General features: G+C 44.3%; 1 protein-coding gene across 1 annotated transcript; it reads right to left on the bottom strand.

Annotated features, from left to right (window-relative positions):
- Positions 1-1,678: 1,678 nt before the first annotated feature.
- On the bottom strand, positions 1,679-14,697 carry LOC135307691 (complex I assembly factor ACAD9, mitochondrial-like). The gene is made up of 11 exons (XM_064432097.1): positions 14,352-14,697; positions 12,916-13,017; positions 12,641-12,747; positions 11,825-11,925; positions 11,085-11,163; positions 10,004-10,178; positions 9,332-9,405; positions 5,238-8,110; positions 3,841-4,748; positions 2,412-3,354; positions 1,679-1,961 (listed from the first exon to the last, which is right to left on the bottom strand). Exons 2-8 carry the CDS (start codon positions 12,935-12,937, stop codon positions 8,027-8,029), a joined length of 642 nt encoding a protein of 213 aa, XP_064288167.1. The 5' UTR covers positions 12,938-13,017; positions 14,352-14,697; the 3' UTR covers positions 1,679-1,961; positions 2,412-3,354; positions 3,841-4,748; positions 5,238-8,026.
- Positions 14,698-25,820: the final 11,123 nt, after the last annotated feature.

The following is a 25,820-nucleotide window of genomic DNA, read 5'->3' as shown; positions in this document are numbered from 1 at the left end:
TGTCCATGTGGTAGCACCAGCAAAGCCCCCCCGGCACCAGCACTGACTGAGCTCCATGCCCAGGAGCAGCTGTGGATGCCCACGGTGTGGGCAGGCAGGAGCCAGGCAGGGGCTGCTGTGCCCAGCGCAGGGCCCCGAGGGGAAGGGGGAGCCCATGCTGAGCGTCCCTGGGCTGAGGGCAAATTTCCTTCCGGGGGATCATCTGGGCCTGGACCTGAAGAGGCACAAAGGGATATTTTGGGGTCCCTGCAGAGGCGTGCAGGGATCTCTCATGAGGCACAAAGGAGTATTGATGACCTCTCCTAAGGTGTGCAGGGATCCCTCATGCGGTGGGCAGTAGGGTTAAATTTGAGGGGGTTTTTTACTCTTCTCAGCACAGCACAGGGACACTTGGCCGAGGTTTTGCCAAGCTGGGAGAAAGCCTCTTGCAAAGGCTTGGGCCCAGCCTGTGGGCACAGCGGGCGGGCGCAGCCCATCCCCTGGGCCAGTCCGGGCTGCTCAGGCCGGGCCGGGCCGGGCCAGGCTCGGGCCCCGGCAGGGAAGGGCCGCGGCCCTGGGCTCTGCTGAGGCTGCTGAGCTCCGGCCTGCCCTGTGCTGCAGCCCAACACATTGACAGCCATGGCCGTGCCCTGGGCCACCGCAGGCACCCGGGGCTACAGCTGAGGCCGCGCCTTCTCCCACTGAAGGGAGGCTGGCTCTGTTCCCTCGCAGGGCACAGCTTAGCTCCCAGCACCTTTGTGAACCTGCCTGCCGGGGAAGGGCTGGGGGGCAGAGAGTTCCAACCCTTCTCACTGGGAAGTGTGTCTGATTTTTTTCCCTCTAAATTTGTGTCCTGGCAGAGGTTTAAGTTTGGTTGCTCTCAGTAGGGCGCTTTTCTTCTTGGCAGTCAGTGGGGCTTCAATGCAGCCAGGGTTGAAGGAGGATCTCTGGCCGCTTGGGCTGTGGTTGTGGGACTGGCTTCAGCCTTCCTTTGGCTGTGATTTGCACCGGTGCTTGTGCAGGCATTTTACAGTAACTGGCTTCAGTTCTTTCCTCTTGCCCCCAAAAACCGAGAATAAACCTGTTTAGCACCAATGTTTGGGCTCCTAAACAGAACTGTTCTCATTCTACGAGTGTCACAGACACATTTTATGAAAAATCCTTTTTCCAGGGTCTTTTCTCCTGTGAAGCTGGGAAGCTTCAGCTTCTCCATGTTTTGTTGCTTTGGAATGTGATTTGGAGAATTGTTACCCAGCATGTGAAATTGTTTTTACTTGATGAGCAATGACAGCCACCTGTGTTAAAGCTGTGAACAGTCACAAGATTTGTTATTCATTCCTTTGCTTTCCCTTCCAGCTTTTTGATGAATTCTTTCTCTCTATTTAGTATAGTTGTAGTGTAGTACTTTAATATAATATCCTCATATATCAGCCTTCTGAAACATGGAGTCAAGATTCTCATCTCTTCCCTCATCCTGGAATCCTCAAACACAGGTATACCCAAGTCTTTCAGGCTTGCTCAGTGAATGAGCAGCTGATTGAAGTACAAAAATACTGAGAAACCCCACAGTCCCTTCCTAGGAAGAAACATCTCCCCATCTAAACCTCACCTGTCTTTATCCAGTTACAGGGGAAACAGACATATATATATATATATATATATATATATATATGTATGTCTGTAATAAAATAACTTCAGCTTTAAATGAAATCTCTGTATTTATCCTTTTCCTATGAAATTTTGGTTAGAAAGAAGTTTTATTTTACACAGTTACATTTAGTAAAGACATTAAATAACAGATGCTTTTAAGATGCCAAATACTGGAACTGCAGCAAATTCCTCCCTGACTGACATTCATGAGTGCCTGCTCTCAGGGAGGAATCAGAAGGTCCTGTCCAGAGGGTGAGAGCAGATGTATGCCCTCTTCTCCAGGATCTGCTTTGCAGCTTTTTTAATGGAATCATCCAGGTTTTCATCAGCATCTGTGGAGAAAGAGAGAAAAGTCAACTAAGGGACCACAAAGAGCTGTTGTAAATTTCTTTCAAGAAGTGTTTTTGAACACAAATGCAAGAGTGTGAGGGCCAGGAAGAAACTGAACATTCTCTATTGAAAAAGATTGGTTATTACAGACTGAGCTTCAGAGAGCCAATGCCCAACTGGTCAGTACTTCCCAAAGAGTCCAAATCCCTCATTTCTATCAGCTACTTGTCAGGAGTATATACATGAAATGTAGATATTATATTCCTCAATAAGGAACGCTGGCAGTTGGCTTTAGCTATGAAGTGAAGAGACTCTTTTCAACAGGTTCCAGCTCTGCTGCTTGTTTCAATTAAAAGCGGAGCCAAACTCTTTTGTTGGTCACATCAAACTCACCTTTTTTTGATTACAGTCTGAAAGACAGAAGAGCGTAAGAACTATTTTATAGTACTTACATTTTTCTAATTGAGCCATGGCATAATTATTCTTGAAATAGGCTTCTGTGCAGAAGATATTTGTAAGAAGCACCTGGAAAAGGAGTAAAACTGAGTTTAAAAATAGTGAATGAATTTCATAACAAAAACCATGTAGTAAGAATACAGTAATTGAAACATCTCAAAGCTCTTTGATGATGGTGCCCTGAACCCCAGTCATGTGCAGTGCAGCCTCAGCTGTCCCTTTGAGGCCAGAGAACTGCCAAGGTTCAGGGCTGGGATGAGCCTTCGCCCAAAAGCTACTCCAAGACTGATTGGGAATCAATCCAGAGCAGGGCTCACACAAAGAGCAAAGTCTCAAGGCCAAAGCCAAACCTTCATCACGTTGGATTTGTTTTCACACTGATCTGGAGCAAATTTTTCTTGTGCTGCAACACCACTGTTACCATGAAACTTTACATGAGCTACTAAATAAGCACTGTCCTGTCCTGACCTGAGCTGTGCTGCCCAAATACTGTTGTGCTTATGTGTTTTTATTAATGATTATATGGAAAGAGCTTGGGAAGAACTGCATGGTGTTAACAGATTTGAGAGAACGTGCAGAGTTGTGGTGAGGTTCTAAATGTCTGTGTATGTGTTAAAGAAGTATTTTAAACATGTTGAAAGTGTGCAGCTCAACAAGCAGAGCCCCTGAGAGGCTCCTGCACTCTGGCAGGTTTAGCCACGTTCTGCTGCACTTTTATGGGAGAGTTTGCTGTAATTCCCCAGAGATGCAGCCTGCCTGCTGCCAGGAGCACAGCCTGAGTGGGAATGGTTGGTGCTGAGGGACACTCACCTCGTGGTCATGGTTCCTGAGCCCGATGCTGATGGAGCGGCTGGCCCGAGAGATGGCTGCAGTCATTGCATACAAATTAATCACCACATCTGCCACTCTCTTCAGCACCAGCTGCTCATCCACTATTGTCTGGGAGAGAGAAAATCATTATCTGCTTGTGGTTTGCCAATTTAAAACTTTAACCAAATATCACTGTCCATACTTCATGTTTAGGTCCAGCTTTATTTCGCATAAACCGGTTCTAGCCTAGGTCAGAAATTATCATTGTTAGTTTTGGGTTTACTAAGCTGCACCTTTTAAATTCTACTTGTAAAATTGTAATATTGATGTGTGCCTTAAACCACTTTGTTAAATGCCTGTAGCAGCAGGATTTGTGCTTACACAAGAAGAAAACAACCAATTCACTGAGGGTGCTGGTACTTTGGTTTTGGTTCTAACAATGTAACTTGCCCATTACACTGAGTACCTAATGTCAGTGTGTTTTCTCACACCCAGTGAGAAGGTGTCATGTGAAGGAAGTGCTGGTCCTGCCACACTCAGTCCCCTGCAGGTTCCAGTGGGGCCCTGAGCATAAACTATTCAGTAACAAAGACAACAGACAAAATAAATAGTTACCTTGCCAAACCTACTTAGCAGGCCCCTGACTGTAGTTCCAAAATAATAAACGTTTTCTTCAAGTTTCTTGGCATTCTCCTATAAAACAAAACACAAAATAGAACAATTTGAGTAGTCTTATAACAGAAAAGCAACATACCCCCACCCCCTTTAAAGAGGATACTGGATTTTCTCTTTTTTAACATTCATCCACCTTGCTGCTAAAAGCCAGACAGGCGCATTTCTTTCTCTCAAAGATCCATTACAATTTTCTGGAGTTTACTCTCAGTAACTTTTAGTATAGGCTTATGATAACAAAAGTAACTAACAGAACGCCCCATGAAAAATATACCTTATCTTTTTCCTATTAACAGAACATTCATTTTTGGTCATAAAAACCTTTTCCTAAGTGATTAAGCAAGTATGTGTATGTGTAATTCACAGTCATTCTTACCTGAAACTCTGTTCCAATTAAACAGGAAAAACTCCTGTTTTGTAACTAACCTTATAACAAAGGGCAGCTATTAAAAACGCTTTCATATGGTGAAGGCTCAATTTATACAAATTATCCAAATGGATCTAAAACTGGATTTGGTATAAACACAGGCTTAGAGCAGCCTTCATCCTCCCTTGATACCTGGACAATAACTGTAACTTCTTACCCTGTCATGGTGCCAACATCTGCTTACCCTGGAAAATCTCACTGCCCCTAGGTATACATTTTGGTTTGCAAAACCAGGAGATGAAATTGTGGCAAGCAGCAAAGGGAACAAACACAAGAGCTCAGCAGAGAGGCCCTTACCTGGAGGCTGGGATGCACCACCCCACTGTCACCTACAAGCCCCAGATCCACCTTCCTGCCCAGGGTGTCCTGTAACCTGGTCAGGAACTCCCCCAGCGCCACTCCCACGTTTCCTTTCTTGATTGCTCTGAAATGTTGGGGAAAGAATGGCTGTTAAAAAAAATTCCAAGAGGTTCAGACACAACCAGTTGGAATTCCAAATACTTTAGCACCAAGTCCTGATCCACTGCTGTGAAGTCTGGAGAACAACTGTGGAGCCTTAAGAGTCATCAGCTGCTCTCCAAGACACCCACAAGGAATTCCAGAGACCAGTACTCAATATGCACAATGCAGCTGTTGTGTCAATACAACTTCATTCAGATACAAAATATTAATTACTGGTCTTGAAAGAAATAATTACAGCTTGTGTAAAAGTCCAAGATAAAATGCATTAAATGCTACAATTCCTAAATCTATGAACCATCCCATTAAAAACACAGAGTCCCTGTAACAGTGAACTTTTACAGACAATAAATAGAAATACTGCAGGTATTCCCTGCAGTTTGTCCTCTTATCTATAAAGTTATCTGATTCTGTTTAGTTTATTTAAAACTATTAATAATAAATAAGAACATACTTAATTTTGTCAGTTAAGATCTTCCCTGCATGCTGCATCCCTGTCAGTGCAATGTACATTCTCAGGATTTCATTGGTGCCCTGGAAAAAGCAGAAGAGAAAGTGAGAAGGTAGGTAACCAGAGTTTACAATAGTGTTTTCCAAGCAGGTCTGTTGTGCCCCTGTGCTCTTCCCACTGCTCCAGTATCACATGATGACTCTCCCCACACATAAACTGCCGCCTTTTGCTTTATCTCAGTTTTAATTCTGATTTCATGGGGCATTGCAGAAGTTGAGCCCCTCATCATTAAACACACAAATATACCCCAATGTAAAAGAAAACAGACAAAATGCATTTTGATTAAAAATGCTCTGCACTGTTCCAGTGAAGGAATATTTGAATAGTTGTAGAACTGCTCAAAATGAGCTGAGTTAAAATCAAGTCTGACAGTGACTCTGATGTGCACATGATGGGTCACTGACAATCCAGCTTGGAAAGAGAACAAGCTTCAGAACCAACCTTTCTTTTAATTTAAATAGCCATCAATAAGTTAATTAAATGTCTAAGTTGATCTTTTATGAGTTTCTCTGCTTCTCTTGTGAGAAGCACACAAGAGGAAAGGTTACTGCTGTAACTCACACTGTGGTCAGTCTGTAAAAGCCATCATAGCTTATTTTATTATAGGCAACTACTATTGATATTCCAAAGAAAACAAGGTTAGTCCTGCAGTTTTACTGTTAGAGACTTTGCAGCTGAAGGAACAAGATCCTGGTCAATCAAACCTTCAGGTTTCTACTCCCCTTTATAGGAGGTGTGAACTGCAGTTTGCAGAAAAAGGGGATCCTGGTACTTGCCTCAAAGATGAGCAGGATCCTGGTGTCTCTGAGGTAGCATTCATAAGGATAATCCTTCATGTAGCCAAGGCCTCCAAGGATCTGCAGAGCCTCACTCACACATGCCCAGGCACCTTCAGAGCTGAACACCTGCCATGGAACAGGGTTTGATCAGCAGAGAGTAGATAATAAATCAGCAATAAACACAGGATGCCCTGCTCTGGGGTTGTATCCACAGGACACTGCTGCAGCGTTTTCTGTGTGTTACACCGGTCCTGGAGCAGTATCCCTGTGGCTCAGGGGTTTGTCAAATTTAGTGATGCAATGCACAGGGCACTCTCCACATTCCAGGGACAGGGGCAGCCCCACACAGGGAGAGCAGCTGCAGCTGCTTGGCTGGAGCCCAGAGCAGGAGTTTTCTGCAGTGACCATGAGGGACACCCTGACAGCCACAGCCTGGATATTCCACAGGGTTTGTTGTGCCATCAGCTCCCTGGGAAAGCTGGCACAGCAGCAGCTTGGCCAGGATGGCAGCTGGAGTGTGACTGAGTGTCCCAGTGCTCATGTGAGGCCTCCTCAGACGCCAGCTCAGCGGCTGTGACATTCTCAACCTGTTCCCTGCTGGTTTTATTTTGCACGAGTCTGAGCTTGTGGGGTACAGACAGAACAGTATCTATCATTCCACCTGGCTGCAGTGCTTCTCTCCTCTAAATGCAGCCCTGAGTTCTCAGCCCTCTGCAGGCTGAACACTGAGCCTTTTCCCAGCCCTGGTTACCTTGACCATGGCAGCCTCGACGGAGCAGTCAGGGAAGCCTGGCCTGTCCATCATCCCTGCAGTAAGGTAAGCCATGCTCTCCATCACGTAGGCTTTCACAGCCATCAAACAAAACTTCTCCTGCCACACAGCAACAGGAGGAATCGTACAGAAATTCAGATGCAAAAGTCCACAATCAACCCTCAAACTTAAAAAGACCTGCAGTTCTTATATGTTTTACATCATCAAATTAATCAATCAATAAAAAGTACCACTTTGAAACAACAATAAATAAAAAATACTTTTATACATTTATCATTCTGGACATTTAAAAGATCAGTGTACAGAAGTCAGCACCAGGTTCACACAAATTTCTAGCAAATCCTTTAAACCAGTACAGCCAAAATACACCCAATGCAATCTATGTCCTGGCACTTCGCACAGAGATTTAGGTGTTTCATGTTTTGTTACCTGAATTAATCCAAACTGGCTGAGTTTCTTATTGAATTGTTTCCTGGTGCAAGCATACTCTGATGTCAGTTCTTCAAAGAAAGAAAAACAAGTCATTCTCAGAAGGGCTGTGACAGACCATTCCAGCAGCTGGTGTCCTTCCCTGGGCGGTGACATTCCAGTCTGTGCCCAGGAGCCCCCTGGCTGTTCCAGAAGCAGCACTTTGTGAAAATCACCCTCACACTGATGTTGTTGACCAAGTGTGGGACCAGCCTGTCAAAGGCTTTTGAACCAGAGGTATGAACCTGTACTCTTAAGAGAAGTGATCAGGTTTGGTGCTAATTGGTTAGAGAGACTTCTGTTACTGTTTTGGCTAATAATTGGCAGAAAGCAGTTTTAGCCCTAGTTACTGTGTGCAGCTTTGAGCCAGTTATTCAGGTGGGAGGTTCCAGGGGAGATTACACCTTCTAAAATCAATAGTACAGAGGTTTTTTTGTTGGGAATAACATTTTACCTCAGGGAAGTCCAACAGAGGCAATAACCTCCCACTCTATGAACTGAATCTACACCGTACAAAAGGAAAAAGACCTTTATTTCAAAACCTCTGCAAGCAGGCTTTTAATTTAATTTTTCAAAACCATATTTTCGTGTTTTAAAGATATCAAAGCCTGTTATGACAAGGTCAAGACTCCTGCTCCCACTCTGAATGTCTTGCATGATCTGCCTCAGGCAGAGCAGTTTCTGCTAGCACCCAGCCATGCAGAGCTCCCAATTCACCCACCTATCAACTTCTTAATCATTCCAGCAGATGCACTGCCCATGCTAAATCTTCCACTGTTGAGGATATTCATGGCAACCTGTGAAGAAACAGATGGGGTTTAGGCCACATTCTCCTTAGGTCACTGGTTCCTGCTTCTGTGTTCCCTGGATTTCACTCCTCACTGGGACACACTGCCAGTCCTGGAGAGTGCCCTCACATCAGCCACCACAGCTCTCAGCATCCCAAGGAAAATGCTTCAAAACTGGGCTTTTCCTGCCACCCATTACATCCAATTTTGTATCTGAAGTAGATGATCCGGTGACTTGGAAATAATCTCTAATTAGATGAAGGTAAAATGTAGATAAAAATGCATTTATCTGCAGCTGGTAAACAACATTCCAGCTGGACAGCACGGCTCCAGTTTATCAGATGAAGAAAACCACAGTATTTCTCCTTGCAGCTGACCTGTGATGGCTGCTCTCTGCCTCAGGTGGCTTTCAGCAACACATCACAGAAGGGATAAGAAAGGAGGTATAGAAATGAAATACAGACCAATAACGTAAAAAAAATAGATTTTGGAGTCTGGTGTCTGTAGTGTTGTTTCTCAACATGGGTGACTCATGTCAAAGCCTGTTAGGAAAGAAGTCACTGTCCTACATTTTAACTTGTCAGGAAGGCACCATAACAATCTTCTTTTAATCTCTACTACATTAAGGAAAATAATTTCTTTTAGCACTTAGGCCTGGACTTGCCTGCTACAGCAGGAATAAGAAATGGAGAAGGAGTAAGAGCAGGTTAGCAACTCCCCAGGTCACACTCTCAGAGAAAGGTTACACTGCAAGGCCACCTGTGGTTTTCTCTCCTGGGGTCCTGCCAGCATTTCCCTGTGCAACAGGGCAGCCCTGGAGAAGCACCTGACAGCCAGGGCACCTTGGAGCTGGGCATGCCTCCAGCACTCCCTGTGACATCCACACAGCCTGTGCCAGGGTGTCTCCCTTCCCACATTCTGCTCTGGAACCAGCAGAGGACATGTCCTCCATTCAGGGCAGAAGGGCAGCTGAAGTCACTCCCTCTTCTGAGGGGACACCACAACAAACAACCAAAAGCCCAACAAGAAGAGAAGAAACACAGAAATCTGAGATGATGGCACACTGTGCACTGTCCAGTGACACCAATTTACAGATCAATGGGGGAATCTCTCTTCCTGTACCCTAGAGTGTGGCAGTGCTCACACCACCCACAAGGAAACTTCAGCATGGGGGGAAACAGCCTCCTTCAGACTTCTATAAATCACCAGTAGTTATTCTCCACTGCTTACCTTAAATCCCCCTCCAACTTCTCCAATTACATTCTCTATAGGCACTTTGGTGTTTTCAAAATGTACTTCACAGGCTGAAACACAGAATTAACACTTGATCAAATATGACACAGAAATACTTAAAAGACATTCAGGAACTTAAGTCACTATTTGTAGCAGGAAATGAAGTCTTCCTAATGCATTGTTTATGACAGAATTATACATGCTTCGCCAAAGAAGTGAGAATTTGGGAAAAGGCTGTAGTTGACATCAGTTATTGATGTAAAATATTTAAAATATTATGAATATACACTGTGTAAACAGAGAACTACAGTTTGGTCTTTATTTCTAGTTCTAAGGAACTGACTGAACAGTCACCAAGATGGTGAAAAGATGCAATCATTACAAAGCTTAGAAGAGCTGAAGAACGTGGACTTCTAGATTAAACCTATTGGCCACTGAGACTCCTGAATAATTTCTTTCACTGCACAGTGAATGAACTCCACAAATTGGATTTCTTATTTCAGACCCTGCGTCAGGAAGGGCTCCTGGGAAAAGCCAGCTAAAGAAACATGAAACTTATACTGTAACATGGAATACGTATTGATTTGCCCCTGAATTCAGATGATCCAACCAAAATAAAACCTTAAACTATGAAAACAAGTTCTGCTAACAGTTTTAGGTGGCTCTTACTGTTGGAGCCTTGAATGCCCAGTTTATCCTCGGGTTTCCCATGGGTGACGCCCCCGAAGTCCCGCTCCACGATGAAAGCAGTGATTTTATCCTTCACCTGCCCGTCCTTGTCCACAATCTCTGTCCTGGCAAACACTGTGAAAATACTGGCCAGGCCACCATTGGAGATCCAGACCTGTTTTGAGAGAGGGAAGATGTGTAAGAAAGGTAAATGTGCTGATTTTGTGGGCACAGCCCTCCAGGGTTTTGTAACAGGCTGGGAAAAGAACAGAGTGCTGAAAAATTGCTGTTCCTTCCCTTCAGTTCTAATGAGGGTCTGCTCCCAGGGTGAGCACATTTCTGAGGAGAGCTGACCACATGTGCTCAGTTTAGAGCAACTTTAAAACCAGAATGTAGTATCAATATGCATTAAATTAAAATCCACAGTGCATTTCCACAAAAGCTGGTCCATCCTGCTGCTGCTGGCACCTGAGAGATACAGGGGCAATGCAGACTGGACAAACCCTGTGGCCAAAAATTAACTCTGATGAGAAATTCTCTGATCAGCCTCTCCCCCAGGGTGGGTCTCTTCACACCACAAATGGATCAACAACTACAGACCAAGTCTGCAACGCATCCAATACTGCTGAAACCAGGACATCTCTGATTTCTTCAAGACTGGCTTTTGTCACGGTTTCTTTTAACAGAAAGGTTCCAGGCAGACCTATTTCTAATTAAATATCAAGTTGTATTTTAAAATCTAGCCTGCAGAATGAAGAGATGTCAAATACAGGTTCAGGTTTCCTTTTACCTAAGCTGTCATGGAAGGGGCTGATTTACTAAGAAACCAACCCGCCCTGAAGCTGAACACACAAATGGCCAACAGAGAAAGAACCCAGGGTAGTTTTCCATTTTCCTTACCAGGAGTTTAATGCAGTAATTCTCTAACAATAATTTTCTAGTCCCTTTGTGCCTAATCTTTTTGACAGGGTCATTCTCCTCTAGCTTGGAAACCTCCCAGTTCCAGACTGATGCAAAAGACAAGAACACTTCCTACATTTGTAAGAAACCCCTTTCCTGTTCCCAGTCTGTGAGTAGGTACCTTGGAGCCATTTAACAGGAAGTGTTTCCCATCTTCACTCAGGGTTGCCCTTGTCTGGATGGATGCAGCATCACTCCCACTAGAAAACAAACAAGTTACTAATGTTTAAAGAAGTAAACACGCTTTAAAAAAACAAAACTGCATATTCCCCATCTTTCCTATTCTGTAAAAAGGAGGGGGTCTCAAATAGCAGTATATAAATTTTAGCTTTTAACTAACAAGGAAGCTCACTAGATTGAACAGTTCTAAAAGTTACCTGAGGGGACATTTCTTCTCATTACCATGTTATCAGGATTATAACCTGACCAGACTGTGTAGAATGCCACAAAAGCAACATTTTGGAGCTACACTTTGAGCTATGTGAACACACAATGAGCCTCTCACTTAAGTGACAACAAAAATTCTTCCTTTTAGTTTTGGTAGCTCCTTCAAAACAGGCTTTTATATTTTGAATAAGAACTGAAAGCATCCCAGAACAGTCACAGCACATTATTTCTGACGTAGCACAAAGCATCCTTTCAAGTAAATGAATTCCTGGGATGAGAACAAGAATCAAGGATTTCATGGACACTGCCAAAAGCAGCATGCTGGGGAAAGAGTAATTGGAGTGTTCCTTGAAATACCAAAACTAAGCCACAGATGTATATACTGAAGCCATGGGCCCCAGATAAAGAAGCCTGAAGGTATGAAGCAATGCAGCTAAGGCAGTGAGCCCCTGTGGGGCTGTGGGGCAGCAGCACCTGCCGGGCTCGGTGAGGCAGAAGGCAGCAATGTGCTCCCCCGAGGCCAGGCGGGGCAGGTACTTGGCCTTCTGCTCCTCGGTGCCAGCAATGAGGATCCCCTGCAGAAACAAGCACAGGAAACTTTGCAGCATCACCCTGTGGGAAAAGAGAGGGAGCTGACAAGCTCCAGCATGTTTAGAAAGCTTCATCTGCAAGTTTTATGGCATAGCAAGAGACAGTTTAATCAACAAGACTGTATTATTTGTCAGTCATTAAAATATTTTTTCATTAGCATTCTCTGCTCAATTCCACAAGGAATCTTCTCTTGCTATAACAAACTGAGTGTGGTTTCAAGCTTCTTTCTGCCATCCACCCAGCACTAAAAAGGTAAATACCTATGGCTATATTCAAGTTCAAAACTGACACACTTTCTCTCAGATGAGTTATCTCCTCTAGGCCCCCCAACATGCAGCCCCAGCCAGCCAAAGTTCCTCTTTTCTGAATTCTTTCCTTCCTCATCACCTGAGCACCCCTGATACTGTTTCAATTCTATTTATTCTAGGTACTTTAAACAAGTTTAGCCAATTTAAAAAAAAAAAACAACTTGGACTCATTCACCTAAGAACAATTATCCTAATAGTAACTTCCTTGTGTACTTCCTATGCAGCCTTTCTGTCTCACACTGAACCAGTGGCAGAGGCTGCTGCAGACACCAACAACCTGATTTATGCTTTGCCAGTAATTCTGATTTGCTCCCCCTAAGCCCCACATTTTTCACTTCACCTTTTCCATGCAATCTGTGCAGAAGCCCTGGCCCCAGAGCAGCAGCATTACCTTCAGCCCAATGGCCTGGTGAGCTGCCAGGGTCACTGCAATGGAGCCATCCAGGGAGCTGATTTCTCCCAGACGTGCATACATGGTGTTTGACAGGCCCAGCCCACCTGGAACAGGCACCAGGTTTTATTTCAGTACATTTTTTGTGCCACTTCCCCGCTCCCCCAAAAATCCATTTCAAGTACAGAAATACAGGAATGTAGCAGCTTTAACTGGAGAGGTACAAAAGTGGCACAAAATGCACCCCTAGATGTTCTTCTGTGGCATTTACTCACCATATTCCTCTGGAATCTGCATGCCAAAGAGACCCAGGTCCTTCAGTCCTTGTAAGGTTTCGGGTGGGATTTTTGCATCTTGATCGATTTTCTTTGAGTCCACTACAAATACAGAATTTTTTCTCATTTAACACTGTGTTTCTCAGTGCCCAGAGCAGCTGGGAGGCTACAGGATTCCCCCACCAGGGCCACAGTCACTCATGACCCTTCTCATTCCCAGCTTCACAAGAATTTCTTCTTTCTAGCTTCAGCCTGACCATCCTGTTTGTCCTCACCACATATTCAGGAAAAAGACTTGCAAATGGGAAAAATACAGCATTTATTTCATTTTCTCAAACATTTCTACTGGTTCTGCATGCCAGCAGATTCCAAGACTGGAATAAGCAAAGTATTTTCAGGATTCTCTATCTGAACTAAGTCTAGGTCGTGAATACAAGAAAAAAAAAGTACATAAATGAGGAAATTAGAAAATCTTGTTCTTAGGAGATTTTAGATTCTTGGGGGATTAAGAGAGCTGTTCTGTACCATGGCAGTGAAAACAAACAGGAATCATACTTTCTCCAGACTCCATAATTTGACCCTTTTATTCCTTCCCTAAACATCAGGCTGTTTACTCCATGAACCATGTTCCCCCCCACAGAGCAAAGAGTTAAAAAATGTAATTTGAATAAATCCTTTATTTACTGTCAGTGAGCAACACTACAATTTTACAGTTAAAATCACCTGGATCTTGCCAATTGTGATGTGTGACAATCACTGGCTTCTCCAAACTCCTACAGAGTTTGGAAAACCTCTGTCAATGGGAAGGCTGAGACAGTGCTGTTTAACTGCCCCAGAAATTGCTGTCTGTGCAAACCACTATTCTGCAATTGCTCTGGAATTGGCTTATCCAAGGCAGCACGAATGGAAGGACACCCTGCAATGCTCTCTGGAATGCAGACGGTAATAAGGCCTTTCCCAAATGGAATTATTACTCTAATACTGAAAAAACAGAAATGCTTTTGATTTTTCATAACTCCTCAACGAGCCAGCATTTCTGAGTATCTCTGCTGCATTTTGCCACGGTCAGTTTTAGCAGAGTAGGACAGCTATAAAGTTCTAGGAACTAGAACTAGGAAAAAAAAAATCACAATGTATGAAGTAGTTAGAAGCACAATTCAGCTGAGCTAAAACCAATTTCAAATCCTATCTTTATCCCAGAATTCTTTTACATCCTTGGTTTTTCCCCTGTTTTGGAGATTTAATTCTTCTGATCAGCACCCAAATACTTCCCAAAAAAGCCACAAATGGACATGCTACAGAATCAGCATCACTGTGTGAGCAGCAATAAATGCATAAACTAAATTAAATGTTTGAAACACCTTATGGAAACTGCTATAGTGAAATAATTTTGTAATCACTAAATCACTTGCATGGATAAAACCACAATAATATACCTTCTTCATTGAAGAACTTTTCAACAGGTCCCACAAACTGGTTGATTTCTGCCAGTTCTTCATTGCTAATTTCTGGGTAAGGAAAAACTTCTTCCTAAAATAGGAGAATAGGAGAATTATTTAATAATTTTTAATACACGAACCATGCAGTTAAAATAAAAATCATGGGAGATATGCCTTGCAAAGACTCTAAAACACTGTGCAAATTAAGAATTGTGGAAAATGTCCCGAAACAGAAATAGGGCTCCACAGGACCCAACTTTATTTCACATCAAAACCAGACCAGAGGGTGTTAACTGAACAACAGAAACATGAGGGAGAAATCAAGAGATCCTTTAAGAACCACGAGGATGCAAAAGTTCTTCATCACCCATGAGTTTTAACCCTATTCAGGGACTGATAAAAATGAGTTTGATGTTTCCAAAGCTCAGCCCATGAGCACTGTCCCTTGCGAACACCCAGCACATTTCACCTGCTAATGCCTCGAGGACAAAGGTGAGTGAGCCCCACCACTCCTTATCATCCCCAGGGTGTTCTGGCCATGAACTGGAAGCAGCACAGCCTGACAGGTTGGAATTGGTAAAAAATACAAACAAGGAACACAAGGAGTGGGAGGCTACGTGAGAAGAACACTTCTAATTTTTACTGCCTTTCCCCTTTTAAACAGAAGAATTTATCTCTGTCCACACAAATCTGTTCATGGTACTCTGAGCAATATATCAGCATCAAAAATTCAGGACCTGTGAAATGTTAGAGGTTTTCAGAAAGCTGCTGTGTTGAAACTTGAGAGAAGAAACACCCGAGACACATCTGTAGAGGGGTTTAACACAGTGGAGCCTGAGTGCTGCCTGTTTTAACACCTTATCTGACAAGCTCTGTTGAAAGAGACTTTATTGCTCAACTTATTTCAGTGGATTTGAATTATTCCTTCTTTCCATTTACTTCACCCTGCAATCTCTGATAAATGCACACTCTAAGCCCTGCAGTAACAAACTCTGCTTAATACAGCGTTCCATCTCAGATTTTAACTTCTTTGTCCAGTGGCATCTCAAGGCACCACAAGAACACCAATCTTTCCTACCAAAACTGTAGGCAGAGATTTACAAGAAGCCTCCATCCTTGAAGAACAACCAGAGGACGAAGCCATCCAAGTTCAGCGGCATGCCCAGAGGGGGAGCACGGCGACAGGCAGCGCCCAGGGGACCCGCGGGGCTGGCAGGCACAGGGGCTCTCGGCGTTGTTTGGGTCACTCTGAGCCCCATCGCCTGTTCTGTGTGCAAAGGCTCCCTTCAGTTACCCGGCTGCAGCTGAGGGACACACAGAGCCAGGGCAGGGAGCTCCGCAGGGCTGGACCCGGGGGCTGCGGGGCAGCCGGGCCGGGCCGGGCCCTGCCGAGGGCTCACAGCAACGCCCGCAGCCCGGACTGGGATGAGCAGCTGGGAAAGGCCCTGGCGCTGCTGCGGACGAGCCCCCGGTGCGTGCCAGCCCCGCTGTCCGCCGGTGAAAGGGCAGCGACCCCCGGGCGCGGCCGGCCCCCACCGCCCCCCGCGGACCCACCTTGCGCAGCGTGCCGAGGAACAGCTCCTTGGCGAAGGCGCGGCGGGGCGCGGCCGTGCGCAGGCCGCGGGGCCGGCCCGGGGCTGGGGCTGGAGCTGGGGCCGGGGCCGGGGCCGGGCGGAGCGCAGGGCCCGCAGCACCAGCAGCACCGCGCTCATGGCCGCGCTCGGCGCTCCGCTGACGGCACCGCCGAGCGCCCGGCCCCGCCGGGGCGGGGCACGGCCCCGCAGCCCCACAGCCCCGCGGCCTCACCGCCTCACGGGGCGGCGCTTCGCTCGCAGGAGCCGCGGGGATGTGCTCCATCTGGGTGACCTGCGGCGGGCACGGCCCCACAGCCCTGCGGCGCCTTGCTTCGCTCGCAGGGCCCGCAGTAACGCCGCTCACGGCTTCCTCACGGCTTCCTCACGGCTTCCTCACGGCTTCCCTGGTGCCCTCCCCTCCCCGGCCCGGCAGCTCTTGCCCGAGCCGCACGGTCCCGCCGAGAAGCAGCTCTTGGTGCAGCCTTTGAATCGCCCTCATGAAGCGAAAGCAGCGGCGCAGGCCAGCCCGCGAGCAGCACCGCAGGCAGGGATCGCTGCTTCCCCTCCTGGAGCTGCGGGACACGCTGGGCTGCAGCGTGGAAATCGCCCCCGAATCTCCCAAATCCAAGCCTGACTCCCCCTCCTCCGTGTGTCGGGAGCCGGGGCAGGATGGTGTGAGCAGCTCCAACCTCCCCTGAGCGGCCCCGCACTCCTGCAGCCCTTCCCGCACATAAACAAGTGTCAAAGACCTGTCTGCTCGCTGTGCCCTGCGAGAGCACTGCCCTGCACCGAGCATCCCCCTCCTCCTTCACTTTCCCTGCCATCCCTCTGGCAGCAGGTTTTGTCTTTTTTTAAAAAACCCAGGTGCCAAACCTGTGTGAAATTACTGATATTCACTGAAATCTGGCTGAGAAGCACTCAGTGCTCCCCTTCTGTACGGGAGGTCACGGTCAGTTTTGTGGCACCATCACCCCACAGCCGCTGCCTCACCTGCAGGTGGCTGGGGCTGCTCACCGACACAGAAGGGCTGTTAAAGGCGTGTTGAGCTTCATTTACTCAAGGGTAGAATTAATTTGTTTGAACTATTTATTTCAGATAAAATAATCCCTTTAAAGGCTGCTGCTACTCTGTCATTTTAGGCATGTCCATGTCCACCTGCCTTCACTTTGCTTTGGTCTGTGTGGAACTGCAGAATGTGACAAAATGGCATTTGGAAAAGAACAAGTAAACACAGGCTTAATGAACTCACTTATTTTGCTTCCTGTACTTATGACTCATAAAATGAAAATCCTTTAATGTTGTAACCCAAATAAATTGCCATGTTGGTTGCCTCTCGACTGTACTGCAAGTAGGGAACAAGAAGGGCTGAGAGTGAGGGATCAGGAAAAGGTAAGGATGTGCTCAGCTCTGATTAAGTAACATTATCCTGCTTCTTTTGCTTTTGAAGGGTGGAAAAGCAAGAGGTGATGTCTAATCCTCCCGGGCAGCAAACAATGGGTGGGGAACGCTGAGCTGGGTGCAGCACTTGGCAGTCTTTGGGGTGCAGTGATGAGGTGCCAGTGCTTGATGGTATGGATAGAAGGGGACACGCCTCAGCCTTGTGACACGTGGGGTTAATGGGGCAGAGCCACACCATGTCCCTCTGAGGGGACCTGGGTGGCACTGCCACAGCAGTGTCACATCCCAGCTCTGGGCAGGAGAGGTAAAAAATGATAAAAAAATTAGTTTTTTATCTTCCTGGGCAGGAGAGGTGCAGGTCCCACAACACCTGCCAGACTGAATATCAGGAATGAAAGGGTTAAACTGAGGCCACCCTCTCCTGAGACAAGTCAGGCAGGTTCTGGTGATGTAGGGGTGATGTGGCAGCTTGAAAGAAAGGATAAACAGAGCGTGGTACAAACTGCTTGAAGAAAATGATCCAAAGAGTGAAAACAAGGCTGGGCAGTTGGGAAGCACAGGGAAAAGATGCCTCATCATGAAGTCCACAAGAACTGAGGCAGCAGCCAGCACACCCCACCCTGTGTGTTCACTCAGCAAGCATGAGGATGGCATTGTGGGGATATCCTGAATAAATAAACACCTGGGGTTTTCCAGTCACAGGGGGTGATATCACACCCACAGCACGAAACTGCAGGTGGACCATCACTGGCACAGAGAATGCTCTGTCCCTGCGCTGGCACCAGTGGTGCCACACCACAGATCTTCTCCCATCCAGTGCTGTGTGTAACCACAGCTGAAATCACACTGCTGGCAGCTGCAGTTCTCTGCAGAATCCCTCCACCCTGACCTGACACATCTTCAAACTGCCTTGCACAGAACTGCACCATCTACTAAAAAAAAAGTTAAAACAGTATTTTTCTCTTTTGCTTCAGCAATATGCCCAACCTTTTCCTTTCCCCACTTTTATTTATGACTCCTCTCTGCTGTCTCTGCCACTGAGATATTCATCCACGTGTTCCCATCATTTCAGGTTCCCTTCCTGGGCCATCCAATCCCTCAGCTGTTACAGCTCCTCATAACCCACATTTTGTGAACAACCACAACTCCCACAGTGATGTCCATTTCAGCCCATTCCACACAGAAGCGGAAAAATTTCTTCCTGAGAAGGAATTAATGCAAGACAAGTGGAGATCAGTAAATGACTACAATAAAAATACCCTTCAGCTTTCCTTTTTATTCTTCCATATTTTTCCAGCAGCTGCTTAAAAACTGGTATTCAGCAATAAAATGACCTGATAACATTTAGGTCTTTGAGACATAGATATTTTATTTACTGAAAAAGTGTTACTAAACCACTTTACAAAAACATTCACCAGGCTTTGCAGCACTTCCAGGAAAATGCATACAATTCCTCCTCTCTTTATGCAGTCATTGTTTGCTCCTGTTCAAGCTGACAGATGGTATGAAAGTTTTGCACTTGACATCCATAATTGTCTTTCCCACAGGCGTGTGCTCATCGATGATGTGCTCATTGCATCACCTCCTGACTTGGAACATTTTTTTAAAAAGCTGTTTCACATATGAAATCCTGGGAAAGGTGAGGGCAGGAACGGGTATTTCCACTTTTGCTCCTGGTTGTGGGCTGTGCAAGTGATGTGATGTGTTTGAAACCCAGATGTTAACATGGTCACTGTATAAATACATCAATAAATTCGTCCAGGCTCTTGTCCATTCACACTGACTGGACTGTGGCCATCTAAGAAACCACCTGAAAAATAAAGACACATTCTGTTAGTCAAAGGGACTCTCACAACGTCAGGTGGCACTTGCAGGGAAATTGTCCATCAGCTCTGCCATGTTAGATTAAAAGGAAGCACTAAATTGCCTCATGTTTTGAAGTATTTTATATTTTATTTCACACTATAATTTTTTTAACAGCCAAATAAGATTTAGTTTCTCAAGCAAGGGAAAATGTGCCAGAGAGTGTATTGAAATCAAGTTTCTGGCTCAGCGAGGGGAGGTGACCTGAGCTCAGTGCAGGAAAGAAGCTGTTGCTGTGGGATTGCACCCAAGGAGCTGTGGGCCAGCCTGGAGAGTGCTGCCTTTATGTCACACCCAGGGGACAGTGATGAGTGAGAGGCCAAGGCTGGCTATAAAAAGACCTTGCAGCAACTGGTTAAAGCACATCTTGGCACTATTAATGGATACAGAAGGGACATGGGTCAAGAAGCTCTTTGCCAAAATAACCTTCATTGCACTGTAATGTCAGAGACAAGGGAAGAGCTCCATGAACTCAAGAACATTTCATTAATAATTATTAGTACAATATTAATAAACTATTATTTACATTATTTATATTAAATAATTTAAGTATTTATATTAAATAATTTATTTATATATTTATGTTAAATATTTCTATTATTAATTTAATTTATTATTTATTTATTAGTTCAATGAGGCATCTGTTTCTCCCTTTTCTCATCTGGGAAGAGAAACAGATGACCCAAAATGCCAGTGCTTTTTCACCAGCTTTTTTTCAAAGGCATTTCAAATTCCTGCAGTCAGAGGAATTGCTGAGGACATGTCCCCTGTGGTTCACTACTAATATATAGACAGGTTGGGTTTGTGGGGTTTTTTTTGTTTTTGTTTTTGGATTTTTGTTTGGGTTTTTTTTTTGTTTTGTTTGTTTTTTTGTTGTTGTTGTTGTTATTGTTTGTTTGGGTTTTTTGTGGGTTTTTTTGCATGAAGCTATGCTGGCAGTCTGGAAATTTGTGAGGAGGGTAATGGAATATTGCAACAGCCCAGGAAACTGCATATTGTACTAGTAGAAAAAAAATAGGAAGAGCAGAAACAAAGTTTCCTCCTCCTTTAGGCACAAAATACACAAACAAAAGATTTTGAAAATGTACAGATTGGCATAGCAGAGGAGTTAGCACATAATCAAGGACATTTTTAAAACCTGCTGAAATGCCATGAAAATTCAGGGCTATAAACACGTGGGATGCTCCAAGTCTGAATTGGAATATTCAGCACATTCGTCACTGGGCTGGAAAATGTTGCTGCTCTTCCAATTTCAGGGGTTGAAGGACAACAGAAGCATCTCAAACTCTGCTGATTGCAGGGGTGTGTTTGGTTGGTTGGTTTTTTGGGGTTTGGTTGGGGTTTTTTTGGATGTTATTTTTAATTACAGCAGAGTCATTTTTTGGAGCCTGGTGTAAGGCCTGAGGCAGAATCAGAGACACGAGACTACCAGAAAGATGGCAAGGACAATATACAGGATGAATCATTAAATAAAAATGTTCTTCCTTGTTGGAGATGGGCATAAAGAAATATTAGCCAGCAAGTGAAGGAATATCAGCCAAGAGAACACGGGGAGCTGGTGGAGGGGGAAGATGCTCAGGGGGTGGGCACCTCCCTTCAGGGCCCCACACTCAGCTGAGCTCTGCTCCTATAAAAAATCACTACAAAGTCAGACTGGCAATGGTTAAATGAACTAATTTCCAGCCTTGGTTCACTCTGATCCCACTGCTGAGTCACAGAACTCCTGCACGGTCCCTGCTTCTCCCACTTCCCTGGACACTCACCCAGGGCCCATCTCCTCATCAGAAACCAGGCACTGTGCTGTGGCAGAGCTGAGAAACTGCAGAGAAAAGACATTTCCATCATGCCCTCCTAATATTTCATTTGCCTTGGAATGAATTTCCTCTGCTCATCTTGTTAAAGACAGATTATTTTTGCTTTGCTCATTACACAGACCTGTCTAAAGCACTGTGTCCAAGGATGAAAAATAAATGAAAGCTCCAGTGGTGCCGTTACCCAGCAGAGCTGATGGATTGCACTCTCCTGTGGCTGCTTTCAGCTGCTGTGTCTCGTGAACCATGCTGCTAATTTCACATCTCAGTTACTGCAAAAATGCTAAATAAAGGTTTTGTTGTTGTTTTTTTTTCCATTTTATCCCTAAAAATGTGTGATTATTCACATGGCAAAAATGATAAATCTAAAGATTTGAAAAAGTGAAGAAGTGATGGCTTCAAGTCAGCATCATGCACACACAACTTTCATTTAAGTCTTGCTTAGCTGAGGAAGTACTTCCAGCAGAAATATTAATTTAAGATTTTCCTAACTTTCATGACCAGCCTCATCCTGAAGTTGATTTACTTTTGCTGAGTAATACAGGATTTGTCTTTAATTCTTGAAATAATAGGAAACAGAAAGAAGGCTTACTTAAAAAAACTACACCTAAAATGAATTTTTTGTGTGGTTCAGATATTTCTATTAAATTGGTTGTGCTATGTTCCCTTCCAGGAATTTTACATCAACAAAATATGGCACCAAAATCACTAAGCAGGGTAAAAATCCAGAAAGATTCCTTTGGAAAAGGTGTATTTAATGCAGCTGTAACACAGGGTGGAGATGAATAAAACACTACACAACTATTAAAATAAATATATGCTAAAATACCATACCTGTTTTTATGAAACTCTGAATGAAAATCAATCATTAAGGCCAACTGGAAAAAAACAAAGTTAAATAGAATTCATTGATTGTTAAGTCAACAAAAATCTGAAGAAAGATACAGATAAAACATTTGAAGATCTTTATTTTGTTTTTCTGTCCTTTTAATCTTGCATTTCTTTATTTCAACAAAAAAAAAAAAAGGCAAAAATTCTTGGGAAAGAACCTGTTTTTAAAAAGTTGCTATTTAGAAGAGCTTGAGAAGTTGTTTATTGCATGACGACTCATTCCCACAATCTGTGAGTGCACTGCCACGTGCAAACCTCTTGTCTTCTCAAAATCTGCTAAAGTTCTACAAATCCTAATTTCTAAACCAGGAATAGAAGCATCAGTGAAGAACAGCTCTGCAAATTCTTCTACTTCCACTAGAGGATGTTTCACTGGTCACCTTCAAAGGGCTCCCACAGCTCAGAGTGGCACAGAGGATGATGGTAAGTGGGTACTTACCTACCAAAAAAAAAAAAATTGGTGAAGATGCGCATCCTGAAATTACAGCCCTCCAGAAAGAGGTCATAGTTGACTATTCCCACAAAATAATTCAAGAATGTCCTAAAATTTGTAGAAAACAGAAGCAAACATAGTGTTTAGTTTAACTGACAGCTGAGAATTAGCTTGGCCAGGCTTTCCAGAACACACTACAATCTCCTGGAAAGGCTGGAAATGCACCAAGTTCAGGGCACAATGGAATATCCACAGGTGATTATCAAAGTGTAACTGCAATTCAAACACTGGGAAGGTCACGTGTGGCAAAGGATCCTTCAGGGCTGGAAACTGAGACACACAAACAGAGGACAAGGAGTAACTGGGCAGTACTTACTCGGTGCTGGGCTGAGGGGTCCGGGGCTCCCTGTCCGTGGCCACGAGGCACTGCCAGCTCCTGGGGGTTCCACGGAGCAGCCCAGGACTTGACCCTGGAAAGGACAAACGGGGCCCTGCCCAGGCAGGGCACAAGTGCCCTGGACAGGAGCTCCTGAGGCTGCCTGGGGTCAGCTGGACACGCAGCCCCTGGGACAGAAGGTCTCAAAGCTGCCAGCACTCTCCGGGGCTCGAGGGTTTAGGAATTGTCCACCAGGACCTCTGCCGTGCTTCCCTGTCTGCACATCTGGGTGCTGGAGTCACTCTCTCCCTGGCTGCACATCTGGCTGTTGGATTCATTGCTCTTTAGTGACTCTAGAACTCAATTTATTTCAGCACTACCCCACCAAGCTGAGTGAGGATGGGTCACAGACTCCACTCACCACCTCCTCCACCTGATCCTCAGTTCCTGGCCCCTCTGAAGTGAGTAGCACAAATCCCACTGCCTCAGCAGGGCCAGGATACCATTGGAAGGAATTTCCTTCATTTCAAATATGAAGAGTTGAAGCTCTTGGATTGCATTAAATGAGAAACAAAGAGTTTTAAATGATTTATTTGATTTCTCCACATGATCACAGTTATAGTTTTACATCAATAGGGTCTGTTACTACTTACAAACAGAATGCATATTAAAATGAAAGCACTCCTTTCTTCCCCAGAGTTACAAAAGGGTCTCGAGCCTCCCCAGAACAGAAGCTTCTTGTAAGCATAATGATTTTTGAAGTCTTTAAGAGTCTGCATTCAAGACCTAATTCTAACAGTTTAATACAACTCAAAGCTGATTTAAGTTCCTAGCAGGAGATAGGCAACCTCAAAGTGACTGCAGACTTATAGTAATGCTAATTTACACACTATGTACAATTTAGATAATTCTCTATTCCCCCTACTGGTCCCATTTTCACCACCCCCTTTTCTCTTTTCCAAATTGAATCTTGTTATTGGTTCCACTTTTCTTTGAAATATATACACGAGAATCCATTTTTCAGTCAAGAAGTGCGATGGTATTTTACAAGGGAACAGCAAAATGCATGCTTAACTGCAGAAAACACACAGCTTCATATGGAACAGCAAGTCAACATCTAGAGATTCAGTGTTTAAATATCTGCTGACTGTCTTTCAGCTCATTTTATCAAGAAACAAGAGGCTTCTGCTGCATGCAGTACATGATGGGAAAATCATTCTACACTGTATGTTAGACTCTTTTTTTTAGCAATACAAGGCGCACATTATATTAGGATGAACTTTGATTTTTTGTTTCTTTACATTGTTTTACATTTCATTCTTAACTTAAAAAAATAAAAACGCCAAATATATATTTGATTGTTGTCCCAGAAAAGATTTTTTTTGTTGTTGCCACACCTTCATTCTTTACATTTCCCTTTCATTTGTCCAAATCAGCATTACTGCTTTGCCACATCGTTTATGGGAAAAGAGAATCACGGTCAGTCTATGCAGTTCTGTACCAGTTTGTAATTGGCAATGGTATCTGATAAAAAACCCTCTCCATTCTATTCCTGTCTGCAGGCTGAAGAATTAATTTTAATTCATTTTCTTAACCCCAGGCAGTGTTAAGTGCTGGAATTCTCCTATTCTAGGCACGACCCACACTGCTCTAAGCAACTGTTGATCAAGGATGGAGTCAGAGAGGTTTTACTATGACCCTATACAAGCAGCAAAGGTCTGGAGACTTGTGCTGACACCAAGACACTTTTGTTTGGTTGGAGTACATAGAAACACATAGTCTAAGAAACAAAACAGAACAAAACTAGGAAAAAAAAAAAGTAAAGTCCACTGTTTCTCCTCCTTGGCTTGAAAGAGCAAGAACAGAGTTTCCAAATCCCGTGCTCTCAGGTTACCAGTTTTGGTTTCTAACCAGCCTCCAAGTGATCTGTGATTTCACACTCCCTGCAGGCCCAGGGCAGGCACATTCTCCTCCCCAGTGTCCATGGAACCATGTGGAAATGTTTCTGTGCATGCACGTTTGTGACATCTCCTCAACACTTTGGTTCACAAATACATTGACTGCACATGGAAAATCAGTGGGCAGGCATTAAACTGTGGCTCACTGTTTAAGCACAGAATATATGTAACTCTAATTTAAATGAATGAAAGGGTTTTTTAAACACAAAGCAAATGCAGATCTGGGAGATTTAACACCTTCAGCGTTAATCAACACAGTGAGTCAGATTTTCCTCTCCACTGCTACTGCATATTCTGCCTTTATTCCATCTACAGAATTTTACTTCCATTATGCCTCTGCATCTGAAACAAGTACAGACTCCATCACCCAGTGAAGAGGAGCTTTCTTACCTCTGTTTTAATTAAAAGATGCAGTTTCTCAGAGATGTTTGCACCTAAATGGTTCTTCATCTTTTCTGGAACAACCTATAAATTACAGTTAGACTCTACTATTGGTACAGATGTATGAAGAAAAGTCTACATATTGAAACATGTTATCACTTTACTTCAACTAATATCAACAGTAACACTGATATATTTTGCAATTATACAATATGTAGAGTGTAGCCTCACACTAATAACATTAGATGACATGCAGACAGTTCTACTTTCCCTTATAAGAACAGTATATATTTTTTAAACTGCAAGGAACAGAGCCTCAGGGGACCCAGGTGAGCCCTCTTAAGGTAAGCCGCAGAATTTAGAATAGAATGAGTGACACAGAAAAAGAATAATAATCACTTGTTTTCTTTTCATGGAGATCATTCTGAGGAGAAGGAGCAGAAGGGGAAAACATATTGCACATGTGTGAAACAAACGTGGACTGCTGGAAACAAAAGGCTAAACTCTAGATTGCTGTATTTGCTCTCTGTGGAGGTGAACAAAGTGCTCAGTTTGCAGTTCTGCTGGTATTGTGGTATCCATGGTATGAAAGGGAAAAAATGACTGAACCTCTCCCATCCTCCCCACGCTAGAGATGCCATGAGCAAGCCAACAGGACAAGTCACTCTGTTGCTCCCATGTCCTCCCGATTTGGGACGCTTTTATTACTGTTTGTTTTCTGTTACACAGAAACCCGACTGGTTGGAGCTGTGATTACTTTTACCCATCTCTCACTGGAACT

The sequence above is a fragment of the Passer domesticus genome, chromosome 9, assembly GCF_036417665.1.
Source record: "Passer domesticus isolate bPasDom1 chromosome 9, bPasDom1.hap1, whole genome shotgun sequence".
Taxonomy (NCBI): domain Eukaryota; kingdom Metazoa; phylum Chordata; class Aves; order Passeriformes; family Passeridae; genus Passer; species Passer domesticus.
The sequence above is the reverse complement of the archived record's forward strand: the minus strand, read 5'-3'. Positions and strand labels throughout refer to the sequence as shown.